Source organism: Echinops telfairi, unplaced genomic scaffold (genome assembly GCF_000313985.2).
Source record: "Echinops telfairi isolate 266 unplaced genomic scaffold, ASM31398v2 ScPeMD7_4;HRSCAF=17, whole genome shotgun sequence".
Lineage (NCBI taxonomy): Eukaryota > Metazoa > Chordata > Mammalia > Afrosoricida > Tenrecidae > Echinops > Echinops telfairi.
The window spans coordinates 13,005,940-13,024,266 of NW_022103900.1; the positions used below are offsets into that span (position 1 = coordinate 13,005,940).

The window sequence follows — 18,327 nt, forward strand, 5'->3', positions numbered from 1 at the left end:
ATGAGAAACAATATTTATCCAAAACTAATCATTTGGCTTTATTATTTTATGTAAAAATCCAAATTTTTGTATCCCCATGAGTTCTTATTCTAGTACATATATTTTAATTAAAATATTAAAAATAAGATAGATATTGAAAGAAAATGTAAATATAATAACTCATAGAATGTAGAACTTAATTGGACTTTGAATATTCGTTTAATCCCTATTTGTATGTATAAAAACACAACTGCACTTAACTTAGTTTACAAAAAACTTCTAAGAGAGAAATTAAACTTTCAACATTTATATCACTTTAGAATAAACTCTTTTTGCTGCTTTGGTTATAAGAAGACAGAAGCTGCCCTCAAAGGAAAAGTCCATTGCTACTATGATACTTATTATTTATTTTTAAAATCATATTGCTGATTTTTGTGACTTCCTAACTAGAGCAATTGGTGTTTGCTATAAGCTACAGATTTAAACTGCTCTTTCTGACCTAAATTATTTTTTAAATAATGGAAGTAAAGCTTATGACACACTCGTATTAAATAGACTACTCCAGTTAATAAGCGATCTCAAAGTGTTTATAATAATTTAAAAATAAAATATAATTGTAATTAACATGCTAGTACTTATTTTTCAGAGGAGATGCTGGCTACAAAATATGCTCTCTGGTGGTCTCCTAATGGAAAATTTTTAGCATATGTAGAATTTAATGATACAGATATACCAGTTATTGCCTATTCCTATTATGGAGATGAACAATATCCTAGAACAATAAATATTCCATATCCAAAGGTATGTTGAATACATTTAACAAATGCTTTCATTTTCCTGGTATCAAAATGAGCAAGCGTTATGATGAATAGAGGCGGGATCAACAAGTTTGGAGAGCTTCTTACCCCTGTGCATTGTAAGGCAAACAGTGTACTGGGCTCTATTATTTGTATGGACATCTGTTGCTTTGGACATCTGGTTAAACTGGATGAAACAGTCTTTGCAGAATCCATCGCAGAATCTTTGATGAACATATGGTCTAGATCATGGAGGAAAAACAAGCTTAACTTAATTTTAGTTTTTTTTATATTTCATACTCAAATTCAGGGTAAAGTTATATTTTGCACTTTCCTCTTGAATTCTCGTGATGTGAACTAGAATGGAAACATACATGTTGAACTTGATCTTCTTGTCAGGTATTAGATGACAGAAGTTACATTCTTTTCTGTTTAGACAAGGCAGATAAACTCTGTGAAGAGTTTAAGGACAATTAAACGTGAGGTAATTCTTAAGTTATTTGCAAATCGATTAGAATGCATGCTTTCTGGGCAGCCTAGAAAGAGGATAGTTTTGTGTGCAGTCAGTAAATGGCCAGGTCACAATGGAGAAGCATCGTGGTATCGTTTCTTAGAAGTTTGAAAAAGCGGAGTGTCAACATGTAAATTCTCTTGCACAAAGAGATGCTAGACTAGAGTTCTTTGTCCTTTAGTGAGTTCCTGTATGTAACAAAACTGCGATGAATATAGCACACACACACGAGTGGATTCTGAGACAAAGCAAAGCAACTAGAGCTTGAAAAGTAGACTAATTCATATGTTGAGATTATGGGTGCTTGAATGGTAGAATTCTCCTTCCTGAATTTGATTCCTGGCCAGTTCACCTCATGTGTGGTCACCACCTATCCGAGTCAATGGAAGCTTGCGTGCTGTTATGATACTGAAGAAATTTCAGTAGATCGTCTAGACTACAACCAACTAGGAAGAAAAAACTAATGTTCTACTTTCAAAAATGGAGACCCTATGTGTCCCAATGGTGATATCTACAACTGATCATGTGGATGGGACCCAACCAGTGGGATTTTGTTCCATTGTGCATGGGTGCCTGGGTCGCCATGAGTCTGGAGCCAGCTTGATGAGAGCTAACAAGGACTAGGACAGTAATATTTATATTCAAAATCACTTGAGAAAAGGCAAAGGATAGAATATGAATGTTTAGATACATAGTCTCTCAAGGGCTTTGTGGAAAGCCTGAATGTTGGAGAGATATCAAGGTGAGAAGTATAATACTGGGGATCCAAGATGTAAAAGAACTTACATCTTTGGAAGGGTTTGTGTGAGCAGGCAAACTAGACTGGAAAACTGACTGACACTGATAGCTAAATCGGGCCCAACATTCTGCATTTTTTCTTTGCAGACCTAAGTTGCGGAGGGAAATATCTGTTATTAGACTAAAGGGGAGGATAATGTCAAAGAGTCATGGAATGCCCAGATAAATCTAGGTGTGAAGAAGGGAAATCATAAAAGAGATTGGACAATTCATTAGATGGATGGAAACAGTGTTAAGTCATTTAAGACTACCAGAACTTTGTGGATTTAAATCTTTTTGCATTTGTAAGAATCTCTGCTCTTGTAGAAGAGCAGTCTAGGCATGACCTATACTGCCAGGTGAATTTCAGGCATACAGTAGCATAGAAAGGATAAAACAAGAAAACTGTAAATCCCAGAGACACCTTCTTTGGAGGTGAAATTTCTCTACTCTTTGGATAATGGTAGCAGTAGTAATGGAAACATCTAGGAGATTTACTGTTTGGTGGTTGTCCGCGACCAAAGGATAGGGTAAATGCAAAAATGATGTCTCATCTATTTCTCTTTCCATTCTTTCAAAACAAATACCCTTCTGCACTCCCATTAGCACATTTGAAAGTATTATTATTATAATTACCCTAATTATAATTAGGTAATCTTCCCTTGGAGATCAGAAAAAAACATGATTGATCCCAAAATTATAATCTTATATCCAAAATATTTTCCATATACACTCAAGCTCTCTCATGAAACATTTAAAATATGGTTTTCCTTCTTGTTAACAAAAAATTTGTAATTGTCCCACAAGTAAATTAAAAGGAATTTCTTATTCATGATATGCAACGAAGGTTTTCTAAAGTAACATGGTCAGTATTGCTAACTTATAAAAATAAATCTAAACTTCTACAAAGGAGACCAACAGTTAAACACTTAGTTTCTAACAAAAGGTGGGTCCTTCAAACCCACTCGCAGGTCTGTGGAGGGAAAACATGGCTATCTGTTCCAGTAAGTATTAGCGTGTAGGGGAAGTTCTACTCTTTTGCATAGGGTTGTTTTGAATCAAACCCCACTTTGCAGCACATAATAACTCCTAATATCTTATTAAAAATGTTCATGATAATTGGAGGTATATGAGCTTATATATTTCCATTTCCTTGGCAGGCTGGGGCGAAGAATCCTGCAGTTCGGATATTTATTATCGATACCACTTACCCAGGACATGTAGGTCCCAGAGAAGTGCCAGTCCCAGAAATGATAGCCTCAAGGTAAATTCATCTCAGATTCTTCCTTTTGCAAACAAAGTGAATTTATTACAAGTTGAAATCTTATTAAGGTTTACACTGCTTTTCGAGGGAGTTTGTAATGCACATACAGTAAGTAAAAATTTTATTATACAAAGTTAAATACTTACAACTTTGAAAATCAAAAGTAAATTTCTTTAAATGGTGGTTAAGAAAATACTCTTTTCACATATACACGCGACCTCACTGATCCATCTAAGGGATACTTCCATCAGACATAAATACATAAAGTTCAGACTGACAGGAAGATAGTAGAATTTACACTTGTCCTCAGCCTCACTTCTTCCTCATCTGGCCTGCTTTCTCTCAGTCCTAGGGTGGTGGTCCATACTTATTACATACCTCTCATGCCTGTCAGTTTGTCATACTACGGTGGCTTGCATGTTGCTGTCATCCTGGAAACAGAAACTGTGCCACTGGTATTTCACCCCGGTGAGCAGGATTCTAGAGAGCTGCACGAGTAAGGACAGACTAAAAAGAGAGCAGGCAATCCAATTCTGAGGGATCAGCAGCTGAGAACGTTATGAAAACCAGGAGAACGCTGTCAGAGAGAGTGCCCAAGGACGAGCCTGTCAGGCTGGAAAGCGCTCCAAATACGACTGGGGAAGAGCTGCTTCTTCCAAATAGATTCCCCTTAGGGACTTCAGGTTTAGTAAACCTTTCAGGACCTTCACCTGTTGTTGGGGCGTGACGCAAATTGAAATGTTTCAGGAAACGAATGCCATACTGGAAGCATTCTGTAGTGTATACCAAGAAATTTGGAAGAAGGTTGCCTGGCTGACTGGAAAAGTTCATATGTGCCCATTCTAAAGGAAGATGGCAATCCAATAGAAGGTGGAAATTATTTAACAACATCATCGATATCACATACAACTAAAATTTCTGAAGATAACGCAACAACAGTTGCAGCAGCACATCAACCACAAGCTACCAGAAATCCAAGCTGGGTTCAGAAGAGAATGTGGTACAAGGAATTTCATTACTAATATTAGATAGCTCTTGGCTGAAAATAGAGGATGTCAGAAAGATATTTACTTGGCTTTTATTTACTACGCAAAGACATTCAACTGTGTGGATCCTAATAAAGTATGGATTACATTGGGGGAAATTAGAATTCCAGAAAACTGATTTATTCTCATGAAAAACCTGCATCCGTTTTTTGAAACATCTCAATGGGCATTTTGTTAATTCTTTGTTTTCACTAAAGCTTTCAATGCAGTGTGGACTTCTTCCTTCAGTCCTGTAGCTTCTTTATTATGTTCTAGCTCTTGAAAGAGTTGAATGGCAAGCAGTTCTTTTCGGTTCAGTGCCTCTGCATCTCCCCTCCATCTTCTCTTGATGCTTCTTCCGCATCAATTAATATTTTGCCCACAGATGAGGAATCTGTCCTTGGAAAGGAACAAGGGCATACTCTATGGTTTACAGTCAGAAGTGTGTTGTGTCCTTTCACTATATTTGTTCAACCTGTGTGCTGAGCAAATAATCTGAGGAGCTGAACTATATGAAAAAGGAAGACTCAGGATTAGAAGAAGTTTATGAACAGCCTATACTATTCAGATGACACCAAGTTGCTTGCTGAAAGCCAAGAGGTCTTCAGGCAGTTACTACTGAGGAGCATGCCTTCAGTGTGGAGTGCAGCTCAAAGTGAAGAAAACATATATGCTCACAACTGGACCAATTGACAAGATAATAATAAATGGAGAAAAGATTGAAGCTGTCAAGGATTTCATTTTACTGGATTCCACAATCCATGGTCATGGAAGAAGCAGTTACAACGCTGAATAACGTACTGAATTGGCCCAATCTGCTGTGAAAGACCTCTTTAAAGTGTTAAAGAACAAAGTCATGGTTTTTTTCAATTGTCTCCTATGCATGTGAAAATTAGACAATAAATGAGGAAGACCGCGGAAAATTGGATATAATTGAAGTATGGTGTTGGTGAGGAACATAGAAGGTAACACACACTGTCCATAAACCACCTCTTTCTTGGAGGACGTACAGCCAGAAAACTCAAAATTGAGGATGGCAGACCTTTCGTCGCACACACCTTAGACACAGTATCAGAAAGATTGGTCTCTGCGGGAGGACATCATGCTTGGTAAAGTAGAGCGCACACAGTGACTGTGACAATGGCCGTGTGCATGACAACAATTGTGAAGGTGGTGCAGGACCGGGTCGTGGTGTGCTCTGTTGTACACAGGGTCCCTGTGAGCTGGAGCTGACTAATAACACCATAGATAAGGACCTAAACATTCTCCCTGCCTCAGCATGGCTCCATATTTAAGTCCTGCCAGATGAGTCCTAATTACAGCAACCAAACTTCCAGCAACCATTCATGTTAGCATGGATAAGGTTTGCTTACGGGTCTCTTTACCCTTACCAGCCCTGGGTATCAATCCCCTCAAATCCCTGTGTGGTGCTAGCGGCTAGCAGGCACTTTAGAAGAGCAGTTTCATCATCTACCTCCAAACCATCAAATACCCTCTGGGGTACAGCTATTGTCAGTTACACACTGGGTTGTCCTGAATCATGATTAAGTCAAGAATAACTAGTTTTACCAGGTAATGGCTTGTTTTCTCTTCTCCTGCTTCATGAAGAACAGCTGTCCAGAATTAAAGATGTGCTGTTAATAGGGAAAAGAACTCTATCCCACCTTGTCAAGGTGAATCCACTCTAGAATGATCAAACTCAACTTTTTTTTTTTTAAATTGGCGTTATTCTCCACCCCAATCTCACTCAAAGAAACCTCACCCATCGAGCCAGTTCTGACTCAAAATGACCCTAGAAGAGAGAGAGGAAACGGCCTCTGTGGGTTTCTGAGACTGTAAATCTTTACAGGAGTAAACATAAGGTAACCTTATCACATTAGCTAATATTTACAGTAATGTTTGTAATTGATAATACTGTTAGTTCCATTTGATTGAGAGAGAAGCATACATTGCTATGTAACTAACCCGAGATAACAGAGCTAGTAGTAGCTAAAACCAGGATTTGACAAGGAAACTCCTCCTGGTTCGGTGGGTTCTTGTACCGTGATATCCCAAATCCTATGGTTTCTTTACAATGTGTTCTCTATCTGCAAGTTCATCCTTGGAGTCAAGCAATCACTGCTGCCCTTCACTGACACCTAGAATGTGCCAAGCACGAGTTGAGTTGCTCCCTATACATCATCTCTAATTATGACACTGACCCCAATTTGAACACTTGCCCATGGTCACAGCTAACACCTAGCTTCAAACACAAATTTGCCTGGAGAAGAAGACAGCCTTTCCACCACACTGGGCTCTCTCTCAACTAATTAAAAAGTGAAAAATTGAGTTTACCTATGTAAAGTAGCCAATTTAATGTTGTTTTCTATGCAGATTGACCCCTAGCTTTGACCTAATTTCTTTAATTTTTCTAAAACATAAAATCCCCAAATGGAGAAAAATTCAAATATGAAATAGTTTCATTAGGTGAGTGAACTCTTTTTCCAGGTATGTTCTAGAATTAGCAGATATATTTACACTCTTTCTAGAAAAGGAAAGCTTTGCCTTCATGAGCTACTGAATAAATATTCCAAAATAAGATACATTCTTTATTTGTTCTTTTTGTTTTTTTTAAGATACATTCTTGAGGAAGCAAAAATTAGGAAATTATTTGAATGTGATCTTGACCTGTGATTGTGACTGTCGGTTTTGGTTGATTTGCAGTGATTATTATTTCAGTTGGCTTACCTGGGTTACTGATGAACGGATATGTCTTCAGTGGTTGAAAAGAATCCAGAATGTTTCAGTGTTGTCTATCTGTGACTTTAGGGAAAACTGGCAGACATGGGACTGTCCAAAGGTAGGTATGTTGAAATCATAGACATATGTATCTAAAAATGAAAGTACAATAATGGGGATTTATTTTCACTAACATTTTGCATTATAAAGCCAGGATTACTGTTGTCATCTCATAACTGCTTTACAAAAAAAGCACTCGCTATTCACAGACCCACTATTTTGTATCGATTATATAGGATACTTCTTGCTTTTTTAATTTCCTTTAGGGGCTTGATTCTTGAATAGCGAAAAATAATGAAGCAATGTAACATTGAGAGATCAAATAGCTGATTCTCAATTAGGATTGAACCTCACTTTTGAGATAAGACTGGTAGCAAAACAAAAACAAAAACGGGAGAAGAAAGAAAAGGGAAGGCAAGACGAGGATGACATCTCCAGGGTGCAGTAGAGCACCGATGAAACACACAACTATCCTCTAGTTCTTTAAAATTTCCTCCTGCCACTACTATGGCCCTAGTTTTACCTCACTAATCCTGCGTATGTACATGGGTACAACCAAGATCTTTCAGTGCCTGAAGTTCAAGAGAGAGCATCCCCTTGGAAACAGTAAAGGAGTATTGACTTCCTGAGGATACGGGATGGCGAGGAAGGGAGGAAGGGGAGCAGGTAGCTATGATGACTGTATAGCCCCACTTGAAGGGAATGAACGTCCGAATTTAAGGAGACTAGATACATGGGAGGATGAAAGTTAAGGCAAATATATATTTTAATATATAATATACTGAGGGTTCAGGGGGGTGATAGGGGAGGGGAGGGAGGGGATAAAGGGGATTTGATATCAAGGAGTTCAAGAAGAAAAGAAAATGTATTGAAAATTATGAGGGAAGCAATGGTACAATTATGCTTCATCTAATGGAACTATGGATTCTATTAATATCTGTAAGAGTACTTAATAAAATGTTAAAAAAAGAAAGATGATTTAGAGAATAAATTCTCTAAATAAATTCTCTAAATAACTTTGTTTATACAAAAGAACAAAAGCAGAAATGCAAATGGGGTATATTCTATTCAAGGTTGAAACTGAAAAGGAAAATTCCAAAAGAAATGAATATAATAAAAATAAAGTCAAATATTCCCATTCTAAAATCAAAATGGATAATTGAGAACATGATAAGAGATGATCTATCTTAAGATTGTGTCCCCTACCATATTAACATAGGAGGCTGTGGAGAGCTTGAAAATTAAGTAGTGATTTATTGTTGGGTTTTAATTGTTTGTATTGCTCAAATCCAAGCATAATATGTTGAATTAATGAGTCAGAGAATGACTTCACCAGTCTAAAAGCTTTAATTTAAGTCTGTTCATAAGCACTCCTATTACAGATTAAGAAACACAAAATGTTTTCTTTAAATAGGAAATTTGATGGGTACATTTCATGAGGCTTCTAATTATGAAGACATGTTCCATTAACTCAAACATAGAATAAGCCTATTTTATTAAATAAATTTTAAAAAGCACAGCGCAATCCAAGTAAATCACTAAGTTCTATCTAGAAATTAGGACATTATGTTTTCCAAAGAAAGAGTCATTCTGAATATGTTTGGAAATATATCAGAACTATAATAATCAAAATAACTCAGGCTAAAAATATGTTCTAAATCACTACGATGTCTGTAAAAGGCTTAACTAATTTTGATGGGAAATGCTAGAAACTTATTTTTATCTTATTTATATCTTAGTATACAAAGCAGGAAGAAGATTTTGGCACTAATGTATCATAGGCAGAAAAAGATAGACGCATCTTAATTATGCTGGCTAACTAGAAACCATTTATCTGATTCGTCAGCTGCTTGGGGTGACTTTATCTTTAATATCCTCAATGAATGTGGGTGTTGGGAACTAGAACTTTAACTTTATTAGTTGAAAAGCTATAGAAGGTTAATTATTTGGACCCAATTTTTTGCTCTGAAAATAGGCAATTAAAAACTGTGATTTCTTTGGAATTTAAAATTCTAATTTATCAAAATCTGAGATGACTTTAATCCAAATTGACAGAACATTTAAGATGCTCATTCAGTAAACTTTGAAATTCCCTAGAATATATATATTTTAGTTTGTGGCAAACAAAAAGATTAAATTTAGAATATCAAGTTTGAATAACCTTATAATTTCTAAATGATCTCTGTTTCAAGAAGAACAATCTAATACATACATGGATACATGGAACACTATTCATTTTTAAGAATAATTGAGTGTGGAATTTTGCAGCCACCATATTGATGATTGGTACGTTTTCATGTTCTGTAAACAAATTGACTTTACCCTAAGTGACCTTGCAATGCTTCATTCATGTTTAGAGTCATATCCAAAACAAAATAGCAAAGATAGCTGGCAATTACTATTTTAAAATATCTATATTAATGATATTTATAGAAATTAGTAGTTCTAAGAAAAATAATTCACATCATTCTACCTCCAAAAAGGGGATTAAAGTTACTTTTATCTTTAGAGGAAAATAGAATGCATAAAAAAGGTTTCACTATTTACCACTCAAAATCTTGTTTGGTTCATTTTGTCTATAGGAAAAAGCTCAAACCATTCTTAAAATCGATAATTCACCTCCCTTTGTAATCGAATATTCTCTAGCGGGTTCCTTGTTTCTTTTCTTTACAGCTTCTCTTCTCTAGACACCTTAGTATTATCCAGGTGGATATATTTGCAAGGTAGGCTAACCGTCATAGCGCAACAGCCTCAAACCTTCAGGAATTCAGCGAGCAGGGAGAGTAGAAATTATTACGTGTTCATATAATGGCCCAATAGGGTATCCAGGTCAGTGGTGAGTAGCGTGGTGCTAATCTTCAGTCGTTCAGGAACTCGGGTTGATAGTGACTCCCAAGATTTTTCAAACTGGAGCATCAGCCTCCAACTCCAATGAGGGAGTAGGGGGTGAAAAAAAAAGGAGGCTTCTGTATGAAAGGTTTTTATGGACTTGGCCTTGAAGTAGCACTTGTTCGTTCCTTCTGCTCATATTCTATTGGCTAGAATGTATCATATGACCCCATCAAACTCGAATGGAGGTTAGAAAATGTAGCATCGCTGAGGCCTAGGAAGCAAAGGAAATGATCTGCTGATGAAATTGCAATCTCTGTCACAAAGTCTCCTGATTTGCTTTGATGATTTTCGTCAACACTATAGGTTTCTTTTATCACGTTGAAATAACGTTCACCTTTATTTCTGAGTTTGGGGACTTTCATCCATCTCTGGCTCTATCTGCACTGCTCCAGGCTCACTGCCCCTGCTTTTTTTTGGGTCTTTATCATGTCTTTTCTCCAAACATCACAAGAGCTTTTGCTGTAGCACTGCTGGGATTTGAACCCAGGACCTCATGCTTTCTCAAAAGGCATTATAACCAACTAAGCCTCTGTGCTGGCATGATAGCTTTTCAATTAATCTCTTTGTTCTCCTCCATCTCACCCACTTCTAATCTGTTACCTCCATCATGTGTTTAATTAAATACTAAATTGTGAACTCCACATCCTTCAATGACTGACTTACAGGAGATATTTTATCTTCTTAGCACGATAGAGCAGTTTCTCCAAGATCTTGCTGAGACTACCCATCCTTCCTCAGCTTCGAACTGTTCCTTCAGTCAGCTGCCATGTCAGTCATTCAGAACCACATAGGGTTTTTTAAGATGCCCTGCTTTCCACGGTCTTCATTCTCCTTGAATGCTCTTCTTTCTCAAACAATCCGATCTTTTAGGCTTACGAAATAGTTGCTAAAAGAATAATCGACTACATTATGCTTAAATAAGTAGCACAATAAGGCTTGGTGCAAATTTAATTTTTTCTAGCTATCTCATAAAGTTCAATAAACATTTCCTTTTCACCGACACCACATCAGGGGCTTAGATTGTCCTTGGCCGTAATAGATGGAGCAATTCCAAGTCATCTCATGAAAGACCAGAAATGTTATATGCATTTGTAATATCAACCAGCACTTAGGTAACCCATATGTAGAAGATTTTGAATGCTATAATCTTAAATACAAATAAGAAATTAGTTGACTAAATGACTAAGTTCATTGCCATCGAGTCAATGGAGCACATGGTGACCCCTGTGGGTTTCCAATCTTTCTCACGTGGAGCTGGTGGTAGTTTCTAACTGCCCACCACGTGGAATGTAGCCAAATGCATAACCACTACACCACTAGGGATCCTACTAACAGCAGTCCCACACTTTTATTGGGATATAATCCACGTATCATAAATTCAATAGTTCAATCATTTGAAGAAGAGTTGTACAATCATTATCACAATCAATTTTAGAACATTTTCTTCATTCTTGTACTCCTTGTTATTAACTCCCTTTCCCCACCCACCCCCAACCTCCCGTGCCATACCCCCAAGAAACCATTAATCCTGCGCCTCTCTCTGTAGATTTACCCATCCTGGATTTCAGATACCAAGCAGCATACAGATACAAAGAACAAAGAAACAAAAAGAGCTAAGAGCATTAACAAAATAAAATAGAGAAAAACCTCAATCACAAAGAAAGCAAAGTAAATTAAAAACTAGAGCAACTTTAAAATGGGTCAAAAGGGAGGTAAACTGAGGAGGTGTTACATTTTAACCTACTCCTATTTGCAATAATCTACTTTCCATTGCACTCAGGATAACAAGGTTATTCACATTCCTAGTCTGTGTTCAGATGGACTCACAGAGCCTCAACACACATGTATTTACCCTTCACTTTTGTTCCCTAAACTGATACAATTTTTAAATGGGTCAAAATGGGGATGAAACAAGATGTTACATTGTAACCTAACTATCTGTACTATAATCTTCTCTACCACTCTCGCTGTCTGATAACAAAGCTATTCACATCCTTTAACTGTGGTCACAGGTGGATTCGCCAGAAGCTTAATCTATGTGTGGATCCTGAAAACGGATATTGGGCGTCCACTGACTTCCATGGGCTTCTTAACAACAGTACACTCTTAAGTGATGCAAATTACCCTGATTATATTAAGGGAACATGTCTTTCTAATACTATACTTGATATGATATTTTGTGTTTCAGACCCAGGAGCACCTAGAAGAAAGCAGAACTGGATGGGCTGGTGGAGTATGATTTTGCTCTCTTTTCCTTATATTTTAAGGAAACGACAGATTCTCAGCTATCAAAGGACTATTTGAAATGTATCCAAATTGGCACTACTTATTTTCATAGAAAAAAATACCAAGGTGAAAAACACAATGGTAGTGCTTCCTTAAGAGATTTTGTGCCAGATAAAGTTAATGCCTGTATTGTGAGTATTCTACTTAGAACAAATCATATTCTTCATGTCTTAATCCTTATTTTCAGAATTATATTCATAATCTCACTTCTTAAACACACTAAGGACTATTATTTTCTCACAAGGGACCACTATCCACAATATGCCTAAAACCAATTTAAAAATTTTAGCTATTTGAATCCATAAGCACAAAAGTAATCAAATATTCTTTGTAACTTCAAGCCATGAAATTTTGTATAAATTAAAATAAATTTTATATGCACATAATCACTTCATTTTTTAGGTAAATTAAACACTAAATAGGAAAATGCATATTTGTGGGGTTTAGGTCACTTATATAGGCTAATTTAGTGATGTATGAGGATATTCAGTGGGGGAAAAAACGTGTTTTAGAAAAATGTTGACTGTATTACATATCATATATGAAGAATAAAAAAAATAGGACAAAGTATAAGTAAATATTGCTAACTATCAAAAACAATGATTGAATCAAACTCATTTTTAAGGGAAATACAGGCTACTGCTCTGAGAGGCTTGGTTGCTTAGACCGTTAAGCATGGGGCTGCTCACCTCAGCGGCAGCACCACTCAGAACCAACTGGACGGGAGTAAGTTGGTTCTTTTTCTTTCCCGAGATGTGGACATTTTTTGCAAAGAAAAGGGAAACTTTTAAGACTTAGATTAACATATTAACCCAGTGCTGTGGACTAAGCATTGGGCTTTAACCGCAAGGACAGCAGTTCAAACCTACCAGCTGCTCTACAGGAGAAAGTTGAGATCGTCTGTCCCTATAAAAAAAATTACATTGTTGAAAACCCCAAGGAGCAGCTCTATGCTGTCTTACACAGAGCGCTGCTATGAGTCGGAATCAGTGCAATGGCACTGAGCTGCTTTTAAAAAACCGAGATAACAAAGATTTCTTATGGGAATTCCAAGATTGTACATCTTGTGGAATATGCAATTTAAAGTGACTTAGAAAGTAAACAGATTCGATGCATTGAACACTAATGGCAGATAACTTGATGAGCTGTGGGAGGACATAAGGAACATCGTTCATGAAGAAAACAAAGGTCAGTAAAGGTCTCACATGCTTTGGACATGTGGTCGAGAGACCAGTCCCTGGGGAAGAACAACCTGCTTGGTGAAGTGGAGGGGCAGTGACAATGAAGGAAGTCCTCAATGAGATGCATTGTCACCGTAGCTTCAACGATGAACTCTAGCATGGGAACAGTTGTGAGGATGGTGCAGGACCAGACAATTTTTCATAGCAAGTAAAATAATCAGAAACTAATAAACTCTTTGTTCCACACTTTTTCTGAATTCAGAAATTTCAACTACTTGTAAAAATTGCACTGTTTTTAGTAAAGGAGACTTTATTTTTACTCAGTAGCTAGATGGTTATGAATAAACTTAGCATCAACCTCTTAGAGACAGTACATATCTGATTATTTTACTAATTATACACAGTAAATGTAAAATGTATTCTTAAATAATGAAATATCAAGTGTTTATAGATGCACAACACAGGGAGATTTCAAGATAGTCCTCTTTGAATTCACCATTCTAAATAATCAAAGAAAGTTAGCAATATGCAATAAATAAATAGGATTCTCTGAGTTTTCTGGATTCTTGATCAATCGAATGCCACCTTCCAGGAAAGTACTTCCTAGAACAGCATTTGAAAACTTGAGGAAAGAGAAAAATTCATCTACTCATTCAATCCCATTTCAAACATTTTTGAGTAAATAATAACTGAAAAGAAAAGTGATTGAAAATGTATTTCAGTTGTATTTTCCATGGTAAACAACTAGTGCTACTATAACTAATATGAATGGTGTAATTTTACAAATAAGTCAGTGATGATAGCAAACAACCCCCTCTAAGATGTTACCATGGGGATCCGTTTACATTTATTCTGAAAATGCTGCTAGTGTTCAAAACACTAAAAAATTTTCAGATGCATCGTTTGAAATCCCTATTTGTAAGTATCTTAAGGTCAACAGTTGTATTTTATTCATCTTTAAAATCTGTGTAACACCAACCCCACATTCTCACTGAATATAAGCTGCATGAATGGGTAAATTGATTAATTCATTGCCTTCTGAGGCAGCAGAACATTCTTTTAAAAGCCTCCAGTATGGGCATATAAGGGGGCTTCAAATATTTGTGATAAAATTCCATTATCTTTTAATTTCATTTTACTATGATTTTTTAGAAACCCCATCCTTGTATATGTCTTCTTTACTTTTCTGCACTACACAGCAAATTATGCAGAACTAGATCTAGTGAATAAATAAGTTATTTATCTGGGACATGTGATTTTATGCAAGACCATTTTAATGTCTGTGGTCTTAAAATCCTACTGGAACAAATTATTTTTCTTAGTCACTGACTTCAATGTCTTAAGATTAATCCAATAGTCAGCAAGGCTTCTGCATTCCGGAGGAGGAGTCGTCAACAATTCCGAGCAGTGATTGCTTTCAAAAATAAGTTCACACCCTCCCAAGGTGACTGGTCTGAGGGGCCACGCATTAGATATCATAAGTTCTGACATGTCTTTGGAAAAGCCAGGCGACTACTTTATACAGTCATCACTCATGTGCCCTAGTAACTTGTGTAGCTTGCTTTGACCTGTAAAAAAATCTAATGACTTTGAAATTAACCAGAAGCAATCTAGAAACAAATATGTTTTTGAATGTTTGTCCAAATATACGATATTTAAGAAAACAGCAAGTCATTGTACAAATATAAAAACAATTTTAGAGAAGTAGTTCCTTTAGAATTTATGAAATTGGTTCAAACTGAAAAAGATATTCAAAGATCACCCAGGAATTAGAAAAAATGAGATTAAATGACTTGACAAAAGTAACTCATCTGTTAGTTGCAGACAAAATATGCAAGCAAGCTTCCTGAGAACTCTAGTTCATATTTCTCCCTCCAACACTGTGGTACTCAAAGAATAATTAAACTTATTCTGTAGAATTTTATCAGAAACTTAATAGCAAATTTACTTTAAATCGTTTTATTGCAGGATGAGAATGGTTACACAATTTGAACAAAGTCACTCAATTAATTATACACATAGAAATGCTTGAATTGGTATGCTGTGTTGTATATATCCTTCACAGAAACAACAGAATACTTTTATAGAAAAATAAAAAATTTAAATGGCTCTTTTGCCCTGTAGAAAAGAGCTAGAAAAGAAGAGTTGGTATACTAACAAAAAAATTGTAAAAATTTAGTGCTTGATTCTTTAAAATTGTGTCAGTACAAACAATAAAAACATAAAGCTTAGATTCCAAAACTGCACTTTAATTATCTAAAAATAGTTAAACAAAATATGACACCTTCCTTAGATTGCTCGCAGAGCCCCTTGGTTCAGAAAAAAATTAATGTTTGACTTACTGTTTGCGAAACTATACTTCTGACTGAATGTGGGTTCCCTTTGGGCTCAGACTTAATGATAGAGGGCACTTACCAACTATGACAAAATATTGTACAGTGGCAAATATTATTCCTAAAAGATGAAATATTTTAAGTGGCTTTTGCACTTCACAGATCCATAACACCGTCTATTAGAAATTCTAAGCATGATAAAGCAACTGCAAAGGCCCTTGTAAAAACTGATGACAATAGCCTCATTTGGTGCTTTTCTAAGTATAGTTGTGGTTCACTGGGAAGAGGCACTTAGTATGGAAGACACTTTGGACATGGCTGTGGCAATGTGAACATAGAAATAGATATTCCACACTGGCTTTCCCCTGCCCAACTGCTCTTCTATGTTCCCTGCGTTACATATGTTCAATGACAGGGGAGAAGTTGAGTCTTTACTCAGCAGAAATATTCTACCTACTTGACTGATTAAAAAATACCGTTGTGCACTGTTTTCAAAATTTTAATAAAAACAAATGTCTAAGTTTTAAACTATAAAGAAAAAAACCAAAGCTTTAAAAAATATCTTTAAAAGAACTGCCAGAGTGAAGGGAATTTTTTTTCAAACCCGTGGCAGCATAAAATATTTTGTAACCACAAGGCTATATGTTAGTGATGAAGACAAGTTAGAATCAGCTTTGTCTCTCACAGCACAGAGAGAGCTATTATAACAAGGTCACTGCCCATCCACTCACTGCCAGGCAGTGGATTCTGATTCATAGCAACCCCAGATGACAGAGAAGAACTTCTTAGAATTTCCGAGACTGTAAATCTTCAAGAAAGCCTAAGGTTATGATAGTGGGGTGAAGGAAGCACCAAAGAACTAGAGGAAAGTTGTGTATTTCATCAGTGCTATACTGCACCCTGATTGGCTCATCTTTACAGATGAGCATTGGTTTTTCACTCCATGCCCCCCCCCCACCCTATTCACATTGGATATGATTTTGTTCTGGGTCTTAGATGCCTGATACCTGATCCCATTGACACCTCATGATCACACAGGTTGGTGTGCTTCTTCCATGTGGGCTTTATTGCTTCTGTGTTAGATGGCTGCTTGTTTATCTTCAAGCCATTAAGATCCCAGACACTGTATCTTTTGATAGCTGAGCACCGTCAACTTTCTTCATCACATTTGCTTATACACCCATTTTGTCTTCAGCAATCATGTCGGGAAGGTGAGCATCACAGAATGCAGGATTGTTAGAACAAAATGCTCTTGTGTTGAGCGAGTACTCAAGTCAAAGCCCAATGTCCATCTGCAACCTTAATTTTTAACATACAGATATGAGTACATATTTCTATTCCCCTCTCGTTTTATATATATATTTACATATGTACATGCCTGTATTTAGACCTCTATAAATGTCCTTTCCTCCTGGTTCTGTCCTCTATTTCCTTTTACTTTCCTCTTCGCTCACCATCATGTTCAGCCTTCATTCGGGTTTAGTAATTCCTCTCTGCTACATTGCCCTTCATTAAGCCCCACTAGGCATCCTGCGATCTTCCTTCCATTGATTTTAGTTCATTTGTTGTTCCCTTGTCCCTGGGTTGGTTTCCTCCCCACCCCTTCCTTTCTCCCACCTCCCCTTCCCTCGTATCCCCTTTGAAACATTGGTCCTGTTCTTTTCATCTCCGAATTATTTACCCCGCCAATCTTATCTTGATAGACATGTAGATACATTAATAAGTGCAAAAACCAGCTAAAGCGAAACAACAACAACAACAACAACAACAGAGAAAGTCAAAACCAACAGAACAATAACAACCCAAAAACCAAAAACAAAATAACAGTAACAAACAGAAAGCCACTGACAAAAATGGAAAAACCTATAAAGTTCAAGGTCTGTTTGTTGGCCTTTGCAAGTGTTTTCCAGTAAAGTCTGATCAGGTGCCACACTCTGTCTCCAAAGTCTATTTTTGGTATTCCCCGGGGATTTCATCACTCAGCTCCCCCTGCTGTTCTGCTGCATGCCCTCAGTGCCTCGCCCCAGCATGCTGACACCAGACCATGGACTATTCCTGCACTGTGTCTCCAGTGCTGTCCCCCACAGCGCCATGGTTCAGTGAGAAATGCTGAGTCTCGTGGTGGGGCCAGCTCTATGGTCCTCCCCATGTGTTGTCTGCTCTGAGCAGGAACATCATTCCCGAGGCTTGGTGGGCCACAATGCCCTCTCATCCCTCTCCATCACTTTTCATTTCTCCCATGTGCTATAACCCTATGTGCCCCTCTCCCCAAGCTGTAGCCCCAGGGTTGTCCTCTGATGTGCATTCTTCCGAGGGGTGGGGAGTTTCCACATAGTCAGGATTGAGACCAGCCCCGCAGACCTCTCTATTGGTTCCCTGGTACATGCTGGTATGTTGTATTCATGTCTTGGCCCATTGGGTTGAAGCCTGGTCCCTCTTTCCCCCACCTGTGGAGATATGAAATACTCTTCCCTTGGGTGGGTTAGTGCTTTGCTTACTTTTTA

At 37.1% G+C, this 18,327-nt stretch overlaps 1 protein-coding gene across 1 annotated transcript in view; it reads left to right on the forward strand.

The window, feature by feature from the left end:
• Positions 1-18,327, forward strand: part of LOC101649394 (fibroblast activation protein alpha) — a 102,845-nt gene that overhangs the window by 37,350 nt on the left and 47,168 nt on the right. Inside the window, exons 9-12 of the mRNA XM_045298074.1 lie at positions 626-780; positions 3,225-3,328; positions 7,057-7,192; positions 12,212-12,256. Of these exons, the coding sequence (XP_045154009.1) occupies positions 626-780; positions 3,225-3,328; positions 7,057-7,192; positions 12,212-12,256 (440 nt within the window). The remainder of the gene's footprint in view (positions 1-625; positions 781-3,224; positions 3,329-7,056; positions 7,193-12,211; positions 12,257-18,327) is intronic.